Source organism: Engystomops pustulosus, chromosome 2, assembly GCF_040894005.1.
Source record: "Engystomops pustulosus chromosome 2, aEngPut4.maternal, whole genome shotgun sequence".
NCBI lineage: Eukaryota > Metazoa > Chordata > Amphibia > Anura > Leptodactylidae > Engystomops > Engystomops pustulosus.
This window is the reverse complement of record NC_092412.1, coordinates 98,145,563-98,164,476: the sequence shown is the minus strand read 5'-3', so window position 1 is coordinate 98,164,476 and position 18,914 is coordinate 98,145,563. Positions and strand designations below refer to the sequence as shown.

General features: G+C 40.1%; 1 protein-coding gene across 2 annotated transcripts in view; it reads left to right on the top strand.

The window, feature by feature from the left end:
* Window positions 1-18,914, top strand: part of LOC140118142 (cohesin subunit SA-2-like) — a 49,370-nt gene that overhangs the window by 8,536 nt on the left and 21,920 nt on the right. For both annotated transcript variants that reach the window (XM_072135640.1, XM_072135639.1), the window contains exons 4-17: window positions 223-366; window positions 1,410-1,506; window positions 2,925-3,001; window positions 4,260-4,331; window positions 4,531-4,735; window positions 6,171-6,322; window positions 7,409-7,482; window positions 8,849-8,972; window positions 10,337-10,435; window positions 10,584-10,663; window positions 13,470-13,577; window positions 16,260-16,365; window positions 18,122-18,239; window positions 18,750-18,853. In XM_072135640.1, coding sequence (XP_071991741.1) covers window positions 223-366; window positions 1,410-1,506; window positions 2,925-3,001; window positions 4,260-4,331; window positions 4,531-4,735; window positions 6,171-6,322; window positions 7,409-7,482; window positions 8,849-8,972; window positions 10,337-10,435; window positions 10,584-10,663; window positions 13,470-13,577; window positions 16,260-16,365; window positions 18,122-18,239; window positions 18,750-18,853 — 1,560 coding nt within the window. The remainder of the gene's footprint in view (window positions 1-222; window positions 367-1,409; window positions 1,507-2,924; window positions 3,002-4,259; window positions 4,332-4,530; window positions 4,736-6,170; window positions 6,323-7,408; window positions 7,483-8,848; window positions 8,973-10,336; window positions 10,436-10,583; window positions 10,664-13,469; window positions 13,578-16,259; window positions 16,366-18,121; window positions 18,240-18,749; window positions 18,854-18,914) is intronic.

Below are 18,914 nucleotides of genomic sequence, written 5' to 3'. Positions count from 1 at the left end.
GATAACCACCAAAATATACCCTGTACTAGTGAGCAGAATTGCTTAGAGTTGATGCAAATAGTATTGGGTTTGTAGGTTGAGTATTCAGAGGGATTGTAATCAGACTCCATAAATCATAGCTGTAATTGTGCATTTAGATTTGCATTCAAATATTTGTATGTTTGATAAACTGTAGGATTTTTATGTATGATTCATTTAATTACTTCCATTATTGCATAATAGGTTAAGAGAGGTCGAAGACAGTCTGAGAATCTCTCTCGAAGAAATTCTTCAAGGCGTAGCAGGGACAGCCGGGTATCAATAGGAGAAGTAGCGGAAGCTGTAACTCTCTTTGAGGTTATCAGCATTGGAAAAAGAGCAATACAGGTAAGTTTTCTTGTAATCTTTAGTGTTTAGTAAGAGAACCTGTTCAAAACTTTGTGGGGCCATTTTATGTTCATTTATAGATTTTGTATTATCTGACATTTTGCATCACATTGTAAAAAAATACAGTTGACCTACTTACCCAGTACCGGTACTCCCTGCGCTTGCACAGTGGAGCGGTGAAGCTGGGGTGCAATACCCTTGCTTCACTGCACATGCACTGGTGCACAGATCCGGCTGCATTGAAGTACTGCAGAGGCGCGGGGAGCAAAATATGTACATCTTTGGACCCATCTCTATGTAAGTATGAATGTTTTTTTTCATAGCGCCAATGGAGGGACCTGCCCGTGGTCAATTTGGGACACTAAACCACCGGTCCATAATGACCTGTGGGTGGTTTAGTGTCCCAAATTGCCCCAACAGGTCCTCTTTAAGGTCCTTGAAGGTAGATTGATCTTGGACAGTTAGGATCACATCCTCCATCTGCGGCCATTTTTTTATGGACAAGAATGGCAGCTGATGGGGTAACAGATTTTTTGGAACCAGAGGCAATACTTTAAATTTCAACAAAGCAGTGCAGAACTATAAATGGATGTATATTGGTTAATCACCTAATATCCTACCCCTACACTTACACCCACAAAAAAAATTAAGCAAATTGGTCAATGCCTTTATTGATACAAAAAGAGGATAGAAAAACATCAGCAAACTTTCTCTTTCCAGTGGAACAGCATAAATATACCAAACTTCTGTATGGAAATTACTTTTCTAGTCATATTTAAACATCTTTTCATCCTCTGTTGGTAATAGCTTTTACTCCTATTAGATTCAATAGCTCTGAGTATGATTCTCTGTTACCAATCCGGATCTGATAAAACATTGCACTAGAAATAGAAAAAAAGGTAGAACGCTCAGGGTACCACAATGTTGGGATGTAAGGACACAGAGATAGAATCTGGATGCACCATATGCACAGACTGTTTAGTAGGTGGTATGATGTTATACTTTTGTAGTGGTAATGTATTCCATGGTGCTCTCCCTTGTAGTCTGTTGTAGATGACTGGATTGAGGCCTATCAAGAAGACAGGGATGCAGCTCTGCTGGATCTTATTAATTTCTATATTCAATGCTCAGGATGTCAAGGTAATTGCAATCATCTATTTTTCATGTTAATAAAATATTAATTAAGTAGTAACTGTATTGATCTAACTAAAGTGGTTTCTTGTTTTCAAATAAAGCTTAATCATTTCAACATAGAAATATACTTTAGGGTACAGTATTATGCTGTAATTGCATTAATCATGTTTATGCTCATAACAGGGGTGTTGCTAGGGTTCTCAAAGATCTGAGGCCTGAGCCGAATTCTCAGTAATGTTCCCCTCTGTACACTACCCCCATATGTGCTCAATCGCTCCAAAAACAACAGTAGAATACTGGAAACATAAGAAGCATAAAGAAGAGCAGATCCTGTCAGAGGAGGCACACACCAGTATGTCAGTGTGCTTTTATTACAATCCTTCAGCCTGGTGGTAGATGTTTTTTAATCATGGCTTCTGTTTGCTTCTTACGTGGAGGATTATCCTGGTCCATGTGAGGCTACCTACACATTTGCAGTATATCTTATCAGGTTACCTGTGAGCTGGTTCTTTCTTCTATTTGGTGTTATATCTACACCATGAGTACCCCCATTTTAGTCCTCACACTGTAAAATGCCCTCTTTGTGATTGTTACACTCTATAACGACCCAATTGGTGACCCCACACTTTATAATACCAGCCATTGTGGGCCCATACTTTAGATTGTTCTGATTTCTGGGCCGCATCTGCCATGAGGCAAGATGAAAATATTGCCTTAGTCGGCAGATCGCAGAGCCCTTTGGGGGGCGACATGCAGGCAAATCGCCTCTCAAATCATACCAACTGATGCTGAGTTGAGACACGGGGGTGTAACAAACCAGATCTGGAGCGGAGGTCCAAGAATGAAATATAATCAATTATTTGTGTAATTTGTGTTATTTGGCCTATTATAAGTGTAGACATGTCCTTTGCCTTTGTCTTGAACCTAAGCATGCCTTACCATTCCACATTCATTATTAGCTGTTTTTGCACTTTTTGCATGCTCTGCCTATTCTGGGCTCATTCTTCATCATTTGTTTTGCATTATAACCAAAGTTTTCTGGTATGTCTGTGGTTTTACTGTATTTACTAAAGAAATAGATTTATGTTTCAATTGTCATTTAGACTGGATATTTAAGCTGACTTACTCACCCCATAAACACTTGGGTGGGCAGACGTGATATTTTGTGTAGTTATACATGCTTTGTCATGTGGGATTGTAGTATGTGTTACTCCCACAAAGAAATGCTATTCACTAGTTCAAGTTAAAGATAATTTGGAAGTTTGTTGGACTCATGTTGCAAGTATGAGATTTGTTTTACTGAACACATTGTAAATGACTATGTCCAAGAAGGTTTTCATCTCATGTTTCGGGCAAATGCTCAGTATACATTGTTAATTCTGAGTGTATATACTTGAAAGTCATCTTTCTTTTTATCTGCACAGGGGTGGTAACAGCGGAGCTATTTCAGAATCCAGTGAACAGAAACATAATGCAGAAGCTAACCGAAGAGTTTGATGAGGTAAAAAATAGATTTCCTGAAGTGAGAATCATACAGGTGATCATAGTTTTTTGAAACTTAAAAACATCAGGCGGAAACAGTGACTGAATTGTTTTTTTTTTTTTTAAATTCACCCCTAAACAAACACTTATAAATAAAAAAAAAAAGGCAATCAGTGAATTATATTTATAAACAAAATTACACAGATTAAAGTAAATCTAACCTCAAAATTCATCATGATAAACCAAGGGCACTTGCTCATAGATCCCTGCACTGTGACTGTGGTAATCTTCTTATATTTATTATCCATGGCCTCCTTTCTTCGAAAATCAACTTTTACAATTATCATAGTATCACAGTATATAAGGCCGGAAAAAGACGCAAGTCCTCTGCCCACTCCTCAAGCTTCCACAAATCCTTCTGTAATGCTAAACTATCGACCTCCGTATTAATTACTTTACACAGATTAGTATCATCTGCAAACATTGAAACTTGACTGTGTAAACCCACTACAAGGTAATTAATAAAAATTAAAAAGAAATGGCCCCAATACAGACCCCTGTGGAACTTCACTGGTAACATCAACCCAATCTGAGAATGTGCCATTAATGACGACCCTCTGTTTTCTATCACTAAGCCTATATCTTACCCAAATACACAGATTTTCCCCTAGTCCCAGCAGTCTCATTTTATGTACCAGCCTTTTATGCGGCACTGTGTCAAAAGCCTTTGAAAAGTCCAGATTTACAACATCCACAGCGTCCTCCAGATCCAGTCTGGAACTTACTTCTTTGTAGAAACCAATCAGATTAGTCTGACAGGAGCGATCTCTCATAAACCCATGCTGATACAGAGCCCTTCTGTGCTGAAGATTCACAGCACTTCCCCTGAGGGAGCAGAGTAGGTGGCTGAGACAGTGTAACAGACTCTGAAGCTGCTTAGTTTTAAAATTTGATTTTAGAAGGAAGGAGGCCATGGATAACAAAGATAAAAAAATTACCTGGATCTACACACAACAAGGATAAGGGAATTCTAGATCAATTCTTTTGTCCGGGAGAGAGTAATTAATTAAATAATTATCAGTCGATGTATAATCTATTTTTATGAGCATTACTCAAACATAGCTCTCGGATCGCTAAGGCCCAATACAGACTAGACAATTTTGGGTTAAATTAACCTTGCTGCTTCCTAGACTGATTACAGAATGGCATCTTTACTGACTAGGTTTTCCTTTACTAGATTGATGTGTTATGAAGCTGACCTTGTTTGATCTTCTCAGGAAACTGGCCTGCAGTTTAAGAAGTTCATGGCTTATCCGTGGATTTTAACCATCACCTGGCCAGTCAATTTGGTAAGATATTTTAGTGTCTCCAAGATATATGAGGAATTGCTTCATAAACTTGTATAATAAAACCTAACGCAAAAACGAATATACACCGCTCTTTTTTCTAATTGATGAGACTTTATGTTTTTCATCGTGTTCAGTATGGCAAATATAGAGACTTGATGGTTTCCCTTAAATCTGATTAACAATTCTTTGTGTATTACAGGACAATGAAGATTACCCTTTAATCAGGCCAGGAATTTATTGGAAAAAATTTAGGTCAAACTTTTGTGAATTCACAGCTGTGCTGGTCCAGCAGTGTCAGTACAGTGTCATCTATGATGGATATCTGCTGAATACGGTTATATCTCTGCTTTTAGGACTGTCAGACTCTTGTGTAAGAGCCTTCCGACACACCAGTACATTATCAGGTAGGATTCTAATGTACAGCTTTTTTTTCTTAGCCTAAGAGTATTCAAGTTGTTGAAGTATCTAAAAACTGTATAAAACATGATACATTTGTGCCCCTGTAGTTTACTAAGAAAATGTAAATTTTTATGTTAACTAAGCAATGCTTTGTCTGGGGATCTGGCTATTACTTACACCTACACCCCTATACCTTCTGCCAAAAATCTTGTGTATTAGGTCCTTGGGATCAAAATGTGTCCGTGCAGGAGAGGGGAGTGGCAAGAGAGCGGGTCACAAGTGTTTCATGGGGCATGTAATAGCCAGAGCCCCACAGCTCTGGTGGTGCCCCCTGAAACCCTTGTGCTTCATGAACATAAAAGTTAGGTTTTTAGCTTAAAGAAAATATCTAGTTAAACCAAGCATACCTCCATACAGCTGCCTGCATGCTGATGCAGAATCTTATGTTGATTATCCATAAAACCTTGTGTGGTCTGCAAAAAATAGCTTTTAAAATTATGCAAATTAACAACCGGGCACTCCTGTGCATATCACACAGGGCTCGGGGGTGACCTGCCTGCTTCTTGTTATGCACGCCTCCTGTGTGCTTTGTATTATACCCACACCTTCCCATTCCGCAGTTCCCGGGAGCCGGGTGACTGTGATTGGCACCTGCAAAGATTTCCTTTAAACTAAAGGGCCAGCGGTCATAATAAACATATAACTCTAATCGGCAGCGTTAATAGTTAATAAAGTGGAAATTTGACAGTAGACCTTTAAATCTTGACCCTTTCATGACCAAGGGTCATTGGTGTCTGAATGTCCATGTCAAATTTTGCAGTTCTGCTCTGCTCAGTTAAAACATGTTGAATCTATATTGTCAGTATGCACAGCATGTTTTGTTTCCTTCTATGTCGTTGAATTCTGCATTGTGAATTCTGTGAAATTCAAAGGCATGATCAGCATGTAGATCTGTGCCATACAAACTGCGAGACCACTGCACTGTGACTTAGTTGTAATTACTAGTGCAGAGATGGGAACTACGACTTATCCCCCCTCTATGCCACTTGGGTAGAAAGGGAGCGGGCTGTGGAGTTGGCTGGCACTGGGTAGGGATGCCAAGCTCCTGTGTGGTAACTATATCCTGCGCCTACATCTACCTTGACAGAAATGTATCAAGATGCCAGAGCCATGTCTGGGAATGTCATCTAACATACCAGGTCATTTGTAGAAAAATCATATACACATTATTATATATCACTATCTAATAATTTTACTGTTGAAGTCCATTTGCACTTTGTGGAACTATAAAGCCACTTACAGTGCATGGTGGGTTATATGAAGTATAGCCTTCGAGGATTAGAAAAACAATTCTTTTAACATTTTTAACATTTTTAAAACTGATAATAGTCTGTGTGTATTTTACGTTGGTAAAGCCGCTATTTTCCATATTTTTCCCAGCTGTAAAATTGCTGTCTGCACTTATAAGAGTTATTCTAAACCTGGACATCAATATTGATAACTCAGACAGATTGTTTGAGGTAGAGAAAAAAAGGGCTGATCTTAAAAGGATAAATCCAAGGCTTGAGCAGCTGGACAAAAAAAGGAAAAAGGTAAGGAAAACAACTTGGCAAAAGTTGAGGATATGCTAGAATCCTTTATTGTACTGAGTGTGTAAAATTTTGGAAAATAAAATCATGGATTCATCTATGGATTCATCTATCAAGATGAAGGAACCCATCATAGATATTATATATTGTTCGTTCTGATTTTTGGTTCCTCTGATGGAATAGAAGAATGGATGAATGAACAAAAAAGTCCACTCTGCCTCTAAAGGGATCCTGTCATCAGAAGACCCTTTAAGCTCCCCCATGTCCCCATAGAGAATAGTGTACACATTGCCAAAGAGTTTTTATTATAAAACTGACCTTTTCCTATCGGGAAACGGTGCCGTCATGCATCGATTTCAAATAAAAAAAAACCTTCAATGTCCCCCATATCTTCTCCCCCTGTCGCATCCCCTCTCAGGACGTCATACATGTCTGCCCCCCTCCTCACTGGCCATTCCTAAGGAACTAAGCTCTGCATACAGAAAGCTAAACTTTCATATAACTTAACTTTTTTTCAGAAAAAAACAGTTTTACTATAAAAACACTTTGGCAATGTGTACACTATTCTCTAAGGGGACATGGGGGAACAAGTAAAGGGCTCCTTATGACTGGTTCCCTTTGACTACGGAATGATCACCTTAAGGTGATGCAAAGTCATTTAGCTACTGTCTTTTACAAACACCCCATCCCATGGAGTTTAATACCCCATCCAACTTGTCTTCAGGATATGGCTGGTGGAGTGAAGGATAGTTGTGGCATGTGTAATGCACTGATGTACATGAAATGACCTCACATGTGCTCCCCCTTGCTATATACTTCTATATACTTATCACAGTTCTTTTTTTATAAGGAGGCATGGGAGGTGGTTATCAATGTGTAACAGAGTAGGCCAGTCTTCTGCTGTGCCAGATTTATCACTGTGTCTGATGCTTGATAGAAAATCAGGAGTAATTAAAGCCCTTCTGTTTTCCTTTTGATTAAAGGAGAGGTAATGTGAAATCATATGAATGAGTATCTGCATAATACAGTAGTAAAATATCAAGATATTCTGAAAGTTATGTATTTTATTGCATTTTTTATTTTGCCTAGCTACAACAAAGACGTCATGAAATAGAAGATATGATGGATGCGCTGTTTAAAGGAACTTTTCTGCAGCGGTATCGGTACGCAGTATTCCTAGTTCTGTACAAATTCCCCAATCCTTGATATAAAAATTGGAAACAGAATAGTTACTGTATTTGTTGGACTATAAGACGCACTTTTTAGCAAGAAAAAATCTTGCTAAAAAGTGCCTGCGTCTTATAGACCGAAGATCAGGAGGATCCAGCACTGCCAGACCCTCCTGACCGCTGTAATGGAGATCGGGTGATGCCCTGATATAGCGGTGCATCTGATCTCCCAGAGAGGATCCTCCGTACAGCTCTCCCCTCTCCTACAGGACCTGTGGTGATGTCAGAATCATGTGACTGATCACATGCTTCTTACATCACCACATACTGCCGAGAATGGGGACATGCTGCCTTGGGACAGGGTAAGAAGAAGGGGAATAGGGGAAGGGGGGGGTGTTCTGTGTGTATAGCTGAGCTGTGTGTGTAATTGTATGGATGATACAGAGCTGTGTTTGTAACTATATGGATGATGCAGAGCTGTGTGTGTAACTGTATGGATGTAGCAGGGCTGAGTGTGTAACTGTATGGATGTAGCAGGGCTGAGTGTGTAACTGTATGGATGATGCAGAGCTGTGTGTGGAACTGTATGGATGATGCAGAGCTGTGTGTGGAACTGTATGGATGATGCAGAGCTGTGTGTGGAACTGTATGGATGATGCAGAGCTGCGTGTGGAACTGTATGGATGATGCAGAGCTGCGTGTGGAACTGTATGGATGTAGCAGATCTGCGTGCGTAACTGTATAGATGTAGCAGAGCTGCGTGCGTAACTGTATGGATGTAGCAGAGCTGCGTGCGTAACTGTATGGATGTAGCAGAGCTGCGTGTGTAACTGTATGGATGTAGCAGAGCTGCGTGTGTAACTGTATGGATGTAGCAGAGCTGCGTGTGTAACTGTATGGATGTAGCAGAGCTGCGTGTGTAACTGTATGGATGTAGCAGAGCTGCGTGTGTAACTGTATGGATGTAGCAGAGCTGCGTGTGTAACTGTATGGATGTAGCAGAGCTGCGTGTGTAACTGTATGGATGTAGCAGAGCTGCGTGTGTAACTGTATGGATGTAGCAGAGCTGCATGTATAACTGTATGGATGTAGCAGATCTGGGGGTGCTGTGCTTTAGTGCTGCCAACAGGGATATTTTAATTGGTGTAAAATATATTTTTCCTTTTTGGAAGCCTAAATCTGGGGTGCGTCCTATAGTAAGAAGTGTCTTATATTCTGCAAAATATGGTATTATGTATCCTGATATGTTCCATTACTGGGTTACTGATTATTAATAATACATACATTTCTATTATTTTATGTTATTAGGTGTGTTTTGTGTTTCTCTCAAAACAAATGTGATGTTTTTTTCTTCTTTCAGGGATGTGGTTTCTGAAATAAGAGCATTGTGCATAGAAGAAATTGGTGTGTGGATGAAAATGTACCCACATATGTACCTGAATGACAGTTACTTGAAGTATGTGGGTTGGATGCTGCACGATAAGGTGGGTTTGTTGTAGCATTTTCTGTGTGTGACTGATGACAAAGTGCAGTCCTTGACTGATAACATTCTACAGCTGTGACTGGTACCTCTCCATACCACTTATCATATGTAAGGTCCCCTCATTTGTCTGCGTGTGCGCCACACTATTCTGCCGACTCAGAGTAGTTACGTAGTTTGCGTAGCTCCCGGCGCCTCACTGTCTACGTAGCCAACCCAAGTCAGCAGCGCAGTTTGGTGCATTTCATCTGCGCATGTCCGTGCGCACAGTACTAGACATGCTGCCCATGCAGGCGTGAGAATGCCTGGCGGTCAGCGAGAACTAAGGACAGTGGGCGGGATGGGGGTAGATGATGTGTGCAGGGGGCGAGCCAGGGGAGCGTAAAAATGAAGGAGAAGGGTGGGTGAGGGGCGGGAGTATACTTTTGAAAATCTCACACACGGAGGAGCGGTTTCCCAAGGGTGGGGGGAAACTACTCCTTTTCAGCTCCGCCCAGGGGGCTACTAGACTAGTTACCCAGTACATGTAATTCAAAGGTACTATATTAGTTATCTTTTGTTCTGTAAAACCGATTTTTCATACAAAAAATGTTTAGCAGTGTATGTGCAATGCTCTTTGGGGACGGAGGGGTTGCTAAAAAGGGGTCTCCTGGTGACAGGTTCCCTTCAAAGTAAAGATCACAGCACATGCGTCCTCATGCAACCAACTTATGTATAAAGAGCATCATATGTATGTCTGGCATGTACCAACATGCAACACCAAATAATGTAAACTGTGCAGTATATGTTTCACCATGTATGTCGGTATAGTGCAGTGCATGCAGACGATAGAAACCTGTGGGGAAAGGAAAAAACTGTGTGAAGAGCTATGTGAACTATGTGAAGAGAACTAATAATATTCGTGTTTTACTGCATTTCTATCATATAATTAGTTAATCAGGAAATCTTTCATCAAAATCGAGCATGATAAACCAGGGGCACTCATAGATCCCTGTGACTTTGGCAATCTTCATATATTTGTTATCCATGGCCTTCCTTCTAAAATCAACTTTTAAAATCAGGATTTGTATTTTCTCTCTGTGTTTGTGTGGGTTTCCTCCGGGTCTTCCGGTTTCCTCCCACAATCCAAAACATACTGGTAGGTTGATCAGATTGTGAGCCCCATTGGGGACAATGACTGATCTTGCAATCTCTGTGCAGCGCTGCATAATCTGTGTGTGTTATATAAATGAATCATTATATTATTATTATTATTATTCCACTGTGTGCATTGAGATTAAGAAGATTATTAAAGTAAGAGTACCTGGATCTATGAGCAAATCTCCCTGATTTATCATGGTAGATTTCCTTATCTTTGATTGCCTTTAGGTTCAAGAAGTGCGCTTGAAAAGTGTAACAGCACTTCAAGGTCTGTATGAGAAGAAGGATCTGGTTTCTAAAATGGAACTTTTTACACTGAGATTTAAGGTAAATTAGTTTTTGTTACTCTTGCAAATGTTATTTGCCAATTATTTGTCCGACATACATATTTAAATGTAAAAACAAAAGGTCACATGACTGTGCAGTTCTTGGCCCAATCTAAAACGTACAGAACTTTTTAAATTTAAATTTCTAGGATCGCATTATATCAATGACTTTGGATAAGGATCATGAGGTCTCTGTTCAAGCAATGAGGCTTCTTGTCCATATGTTAAGGTATGTAATCAGCACTTATACATAACTATACATATAACTAATATAAAAAATATAAGTAATCAGACCTATATACCCTCTGCTAAGAAGTTCTATCAAGGATCAAGGCTGTATTATTAGGATTATTCACTAGAGGGCAGTATATGACCTTTTTCTGCCTAAGAGAGAACATGGCATCAGTGTTGCATACAGCCAAAATTTGCCTGTAGAATGAAATTCTCAGTCCCTCATTTAATAATTATATTTCACAAGTTTGTTTCCATAAATTGAATCTCTAAGCAATGAAAATCTCTAAACATTTCTCTACAAATCTCTACAAATTTGCACCAAATTTTTTAAATATGAGCACAGTGTTCGGGTTGACATTTGTTAGTTTAGGCCATGGACATTAAAAGAAGTAAAGGGAGAGGTCAATATAAATTTTAATAGAGGCCTATATCCTGCATTATATTTTGAAATAAAAAAAAAAAAATAATGCAATCACCTTATCCATTTTGACTGGTGTGGAATACGTGTCAGGCTTCATTCACACGTCAATGATTTAGTGTAAATAAGCACAGGAGAGGAGAACTAGCATATATGAAGAAAAAGTAACCTATTTTAATAAAAATTTACACAGTCTAAAGTCCGGTTTGTGGAAACTTTTATTAAGGGTTAAAGTGTCATCACAAATTATAAACCATCTTGCAGCAATTTTTTTTTAAATTTCGTACCCTATGTCCTTCTGTAATATTCTGGTCCAGTCGGAATTTCTGTAAGATGTCGAGTGCACTAACAACTTTCAAAAAGCTTCTATGACTTTTGGATTCCTGGTAGAGATTAGGCATATAGGAGCTCATTAAGGGTCCTGAGACCGCAGTGTGGTCGGATATTCTGTCGATTTCCAATCCGCGCCGCATTGCCAAAGGCATTTGACACCGTGCCACATAAAAGGTTGGTATATAAAATCAGACTGCTGGGAAAAGGAGAAAATCTGTGTATTTGGGTAAGTAATTGGCTTAGTGATAGAAAACAGAGGGTGGTCATTAATGACACATTCTCAGATTGGGTTGACGTTACAAGTGGAGTGCCACAGGGGTCAGTATTGGGGCCACTTCTTTTTAATATTTTTATTAATGACCTTGTAGTGGGTTTACACAGTCAAGTTTCAATATTTGCAGATGATACTAAGCTGTGTAAAGTAATAAATACTGAGGTCGATAGTTTAGCATTACAGAGGGATCTGTGGAAGCTTGAGGAGCGGGCAGAGAAATGGTTGATGAGGTTTAATGTAGATAAATGTAAAGTTATGCACTTGGGCCATGGAAACAAAAAGTATAATTATGTTCTAAACGGTCAATTACTTAGTAAAACTGGAGCTGAAAAGGACTTGGGGGTATTGGTGGATGGTAAACTTAATTTTAGTGACCAGAGCCAGGCGGCTGCTGCTAAAGCAAATTAAATTATGGGATGTATCAAGAGAGGAAAAGACATCGTTTTGCCCTTATACAAATCCCTGGTCAGACCACACATGGAATATTGTGTACAGTTTTTGGCACCAGTGTATAAAAAGGATATAGTAGAGCTGGAACGGGTGCAGAGGAGAGCAACCAGGATTATTAGGGGAATGGAGGGACTAGAATACAGTGACAGATTACAAAATTTGGGATTATTCAGTTTAGAAAAAAGACGACTGAGGGGAGACCTCATTACAATGTACAAATACCTGAACGGACAGTACAAGGATCTCTCCAAAGATCTTTTTATACCTAGGCCTGTGACCAGGACAAGGGGGCATCCTCTGCGCCTAGAGGAGAGGCGATTTTACCATCACCATAGAAAAAGGTTCTTTACTGTAAGAGCAGTGAGACTATGGAACTCTCTGCCGCAGGAGGTTGTTATGGCGGACTCTATGTACATCCAAGAGAGGCCTGGATGCCTTTCTGGAGAGAGAAAATATCACGGGTTATGGGGATAAAACATTTATTTAATTCTTAAAGGTTGGACTTGATGGACTTGCGTCTTTTTCCAGCCTTGTATACTATGATACTATGTACGTGATTAAATTTTGGCACATCGGCGCCGGCTTGCACGGGACACAAATCGGGGGGTGGGCCGTCGGACAACCCGACGGATTCAGACTACATGCAGGATTTAACATTTCAAATTGTGTCGCACTTACTTGCACTGGGAAAAAGAAGGTGAACTCTGGCGGACCTCGGCAGGGAAACGACGGATGCAAGAACTCGGGCGCTGTCAAAATATCCCTCTTCCTTTTTCTTTATAAACGAAAAGCTCCATAGCATTTATTAGGAATTACTGACCCTATGTTCATACAACATACTACTTGCCAGCTTGTTCACTTATATTATTTACCATCATTTTTTACCCTCAAATTGGCATCTTTAGATCAGTTTTTGTGTTGATTTGAGATAAAAAAAAATACATCAGCCCATTAAGTGGTAGAAGCCCTACAGGAAGTAAGCAGCAATAGCTACACACAAAAGCATCTACGCTTAAAAGAGCAAACTTATTAAAAGTAATTTAGGACACAAGCCCTTTATTATTACAGCGAAGAAATGTTTAATATTCACCCATTATTCTTATAAAGTTTGTTTAGAATGTCCTTACAGAATAGAAAACAGCCTCTGTACCAGGAATGAGCTTATCCGAATGGCACAGCCAGCGGGCAGTGCAGGGGACAATGATCTCCTTGGACAGAGCGGAGAAGCACCCGAATTGTGTAGCTGCACAATGAATTTATTTGGCCTTTGTTGTGATAAATGCAAATTGTGTCTCATATAATAGAAACTGCTCTTTCTTCTTTTAGGAATTGTGAAGATCTGTTTACCACTGAGGATTGTGAAACGTTGTACCAGTTTGTGTATGCCTCTTACAGGCCACTTGCTGCAGCAGCTGGAGAATTTTTATACATAAGGTAATAGGAATTATCATCTTGTATACAATTTTATGGGTTATGTGCTAGAATTAAATCTTAAGTCTCGTCACACATGGTGTTTGCAACGTTTGTTCAAAAATTTAGCTGAAGCTCCCTGGCGCTCCTAGGCGCTTTAATTCTCTTGATGTATACTGACCAGGCATACTTTTTTGTCTCTGTCTAGTTGGTATATGTTCAAGTTTTAATAATTTTTTTTGCTGTATGGAATCTTTCACCAGACCAAAAATGTATACCGACAGCAAATTTTTTGAACAAAGGAACTAAGTGTAAAAGGTGTCATTCAATGACTTATGACAAAAACCTCAAATACACTGTGCTAACATAATGTAAAAGGACCTAAGTCCCAGAGTTGTTAATAAGGTTTATGTATCTGCAAATAGATAAATAACATTTATTTTATTGGGCTGTCCAGCCACAGGATAGGGGCTAACTTTCTGATCGGTGGGAGTCTCAGTGGTGGGACCCCCACTGATCATGAGGACAGGGTTCCATTGTACCCACGTTGCACACCGAATGGGAGATGGAGCGGAAGGTCAGACATGTGCACTGCTGCTCTTTTCATTGTCTAGAGGTAAATTGAGCAGCAGTGCAACTGGCTGCTCTGTTCATTTGGGATTCAACGAGAGTGCAGAAATGACATCCCCAACAATCAGCAAGTTAGCCCCTACTCTGTCAATGGTGGCTAACTTGTTGTGAATGGATGACCCCTTTAAGATCTAGTGTTTATCTTCACTCTATTTTCATCAAAGAGATTCCCATGGTCTTCACTCGGAATGTAGAAAAACCATAGCCAGGGGAATGGGTTTGGCAGAATCAGTGGGAAACATTTTAAATGTGCGGAATAAGTGGGAGGCTCCCATCCTTCACCACCTCCCTAAGCAATCAGCTGCATGCAGGTGAAATAACACTACTTTATATAATTTTTTTTCACATAGCCCTCGAGCAGATCATGCTTCTGTTTATAAGCTCCTTCATTCCAGGGGCAGTGGCAAATGTGACCGGGAAAGCAAACCTGTCAGATTACAATGTTGGTGTCCTAAAGCAATCCAGTGACATTGATTCTGATTCTGATCTACTGGATCTAATAATCATGTGGCTGTTGGAATAATAGCTTTTATTTGTTAATATTCAAATATATTACTAATAAGAAATCTAAAGGCCTATACCATGCTAGTAGGGTTAAAATTTATATTGCAATTTCAACATTTACCGTCTATACACCTGTATAAGCCATGTTTTTCAGCACAAAAAATGTGCTGAAAAACTCCACCTTAGCTTATACACAAGTCTGGAGCCAGGAGGGGATGGGAGCATTGGGGAGCCACGCTGAGCATCAGGAGCGCTGGAAGGTGAATATGTCAGTTTATTTTTTATGTGCTGGGCAAATGGGGTGCTGGCTTGCTTTTTTCTAAAGGGGGCTGGCTGGCTGTATACTAAAGGTGACTGGCTGGCTGCATACTAAAGGGGACTTGCTGGCTGTATACTAAAGGGGGTTGGCTGGCTGTATGCTAAAGGGGGTTGGCTGGCTCTATACTAAAGGGTGCTTGCTGGCTGTATACTACTGGGGGTTAGCTGGCTGTATACTACTGGGGGTTGGCTGGCTGTATACTACTGGGGTTTGGCTGGCTGTATACTACTGGGGTTTGGCTGGCTGTATACTACTGGGGTTTGGCTGGCTGTATACTACTGGGGTTTGGCTGGCTGTATACTACTGGGGTTTGGCTGGCTGTATACTAAAGGGGGTGGCTGGCTGTATACTAAAGGGGACTGGCTGCATACTAAAGGGGACTGGCTGGCTGCATACTAAAGGGGACTGGCTGGCTGCATACTAAAGGGGGCTGGCTGGCTGCATACTAAAGGTGGCTGGCTGGCTGCATACTAAAGGGGGCTGGCTGGCTGTATAATAAAAGGGGGCTTGCTGGCTGTATACTAAAGGGGGCTGGCTGACTATATACTGAAGGGGGTTGGCTGACTATATACTAAAGGGGGCTTGCTGACTATATACTGAAGGGGGCTGGCTGACTATACACTACAGGGGGCTGGCAGGCTATATACTACAGGGGTCTAACTGGCTATATACTGGGAGGCTGTGACCAATGCATTTAACACCCTCGGGTTATACTGGAGTCTATAAGTTTTCCCAGTTTTTGGTGCTAAAATTGGGGGCCCCGGCTTATGCTCGGGTCGAGTATATACGGTTTGCTTTACTTAGACACTAGATTAAGTTCTCTCCTACCTTTGTGCTATGCTACTGTATCCACTATAAAGATCTGATAAAAAACAAGAATAGGGAGACGCAAATTGAGAATGTAGGATTGATGGAATGTAATAAATAGTGTGTATGTTTTTAAATTGTGCATTTTCTCATTTTTGGTACAGAGGAATTTCCTTTTTTATGTTATGAGAAAGCTGTCAATAAGATTATTATAGTTATTTTAATTAGCATTTTTAATTAAAGTGTTAATTTTCTATTATTTACAGTGCCAAACTGTATTTTTTTAAATCTACAGCTAATTCCTTAAATGAGTAGGGAATATCCCTTTTTAAGTTTATATATGCAGTGTTTTTTTAAAGCAAACTCAGCAGCCCATTTTTTCTCCAGGCTGTGTAATACACCATTCAGTGTTTAATTTATTACTTTTTTTTTCTATATATTAATAGACATTTAGACCCAATGACTGGGACAATACCTGGACAGAAGAATGAAAACTCAGAGCACAAAATAAGGCAATTGAAGAAGGTTTTGGACTTCTTCCTTGAAAGCAAGGTATGCTTCTGAAAACAATCACTTACAAAAGCTTGTATTCACGTGAGAAATGAAAAGCACATAAATAATAAAAAATACAAAAATTCTGTCAATGACAAAATACCCTCAAAATCTAAAATTTTAAAGGAAACCTCTGTCAGCCACAGCAATGTGCACGCTTCACTAAAGCTGGAGCTACTGCTCATGCGCAGAGATTCGATTTGGGAGCACAGGTAGGAGGGATCACAGAGGCTACTGGGACGTGGATTAGCCTTTGCTCCCACTCCCCAGTGAGGCCATTCCATGCCCCTGTAGCCTCTATGGAAAATGAGCATATAAATTAGATAAACTGTAGATTAATTTAGAATGCATTATAGGAGATTAGGGATGGATAGTTTAGGGCAGTGATGGCGAACTTGTTTATCGCAAAGTGCCAACACAGAAATGTAATTAGTGATATACACTCCCTGCTCTGTCACAGCTACAATGATAATCCAGATCTGTCTACACCTTTCCACTCCTCCAGTAGTCCCAGGTAGCACTGTCACTTTAAAATAGCTTTGTGCACAGCAAGTCCTGGGCTGTCTGGGACTGCAGGAAGATACCTGGAGTCCTCTCTGGTGATGGCCTGGGTGCCCACAGAGAGGGCTCTGAGTGCCACCTCTGGCACCCGTGCCATAGGTTCGCCACCACTGGTTTAGGGTTTTGACTGTTACTTGGAACCTACCATCAGATCTACCTTAGTAAGTAGATTTCTGATGGTAGGTTTCTTTTAATGGATCCCAGAAATTCTGTAATGTCAGCAAGTATCATAGCACTTACTAAGGATAAGCGAAACTACCAGCTTCTTGGCCTAATAATGGTTAGATGTGACATGGTAAAAAATATAGCCCCACACCATCAGCAACTAACATGCTAGCAATGAAAATTATTTTTACTGACCATTTTTAAAGACTTTATTTTTTGTTTTACTTAAGTACAAAAGTGTACAAAGGCAAACATCCACTTTAAGGAAGTACAGATAGAAACATAGCAACTGACAATCAGCGCCATAATGTCAATGTAGGAGGATTACATCAGCCAATGATACAGAAACAAAGAGATAGTTGCCCCCAAGGGGCACCCTTTCCCCAGTGTGTAGACCATACATTCAACTGACCATTCACACATCACACATACTGAGCTATTTCTCCTCCACACCCGAAGCAATCTGAGCTTTCACCCACACATCCAAGATCAATGAGAAACGATCGATGCTGACCATTTTTAGAGGAGAAAAGCTGTTTAGTGACTGTAATACAATCCTCCTGCAGCCATTTCTGCATGCCAATTATACTAGACATATCTCATCGACTCTCATATATTGTATGAATATACAAATATGTGGGGTCATTTTCAGGCCATAATCTGTAAATTGAAGGAAATCTACTATCCGAATCAATTATGATAAACCAGGAACCTTTTCTCATTCAAGGAGGCACTGTGACGGTGGTAATCTTTTCATATTTGTTGTCCATGGCCTCCTTCTTTCCAAAATCAACTATTAAATTATGCCATTCAGCTAGATGTGGTGTTACCAGAGCCCCTCCATGCTGCAGCTTTGCACTTTTATAACTTTTTATAAATTATTGACTGTTTCTGAAAACAATACAGTTGGGATGTACTGAAAACACTGGCCATGAAACAATTTTCCATTTGAAGAGAATTCTTTCTAGTATTTTGCTATATTGACTTGACATAATGTATTATTTATAATAGAATTCTTTTGTTCTCCTAGTTACACGACCATGTGACATATCTTGTTGACAGCCTCTGGGATTGTTCACCTGGATTTTTAAAAGATTGGCAATGTATGACTTCCGTCCTTTTGCAAGATGATGCAGAAAAGAGAGTCGGTAAGCTTAAAGGACATCTACCACTTGGAACCACAGGAACATGGCTCTGCAGGAAAACTGTAGAAGGGGCCAATGTGTTTTCATGACTCCGCTCTGGTTTAGTGTCCTAAATCTACCTAATTGGGTGCAGTGCAGGTCATAGGGTGCTTCTCCAGTGTTTATGAACCAGCGTGCAGGCATAAGGAGCACTAGACATGTGTCTGTTGCAGATCAGAGTCATATATATAGATATAAGTTCCCTGTAAGGAGACCATAGTTGAGGACACTAACCCATCACTCCATGAGGACCTGTGGGAGTCAGAAAAGTGAGATTGCTTCACTGTTTCATAAAACATTCTGGTCTCCGAGTTTACTGTAGAGATGGGGCTTTATAACTACTGTTTTTTAAGCAGGGACCAGCTTGGGACACGAATGGTTGAGATGAATGGAAATCCCATTGGTCCACATATCTCCACAGATCTAACATTTAGTTATTTTCTGCTTCTAACTATTGCTTCATTGACTTTAAAGATCTGAGCGCAATTCAAGAAAACTTGCTTGTAGAACTCATGTTGGCAAGTGTCCGACAAGCAGTTGAAGGTCATCCTCCTGTGGGAAGAGGCGCAGCCAAGAAGGTATGTCTATGCTTTCCAGAAATAACACACTCTATTGACTTATTTTAATAGACTCTTCTCA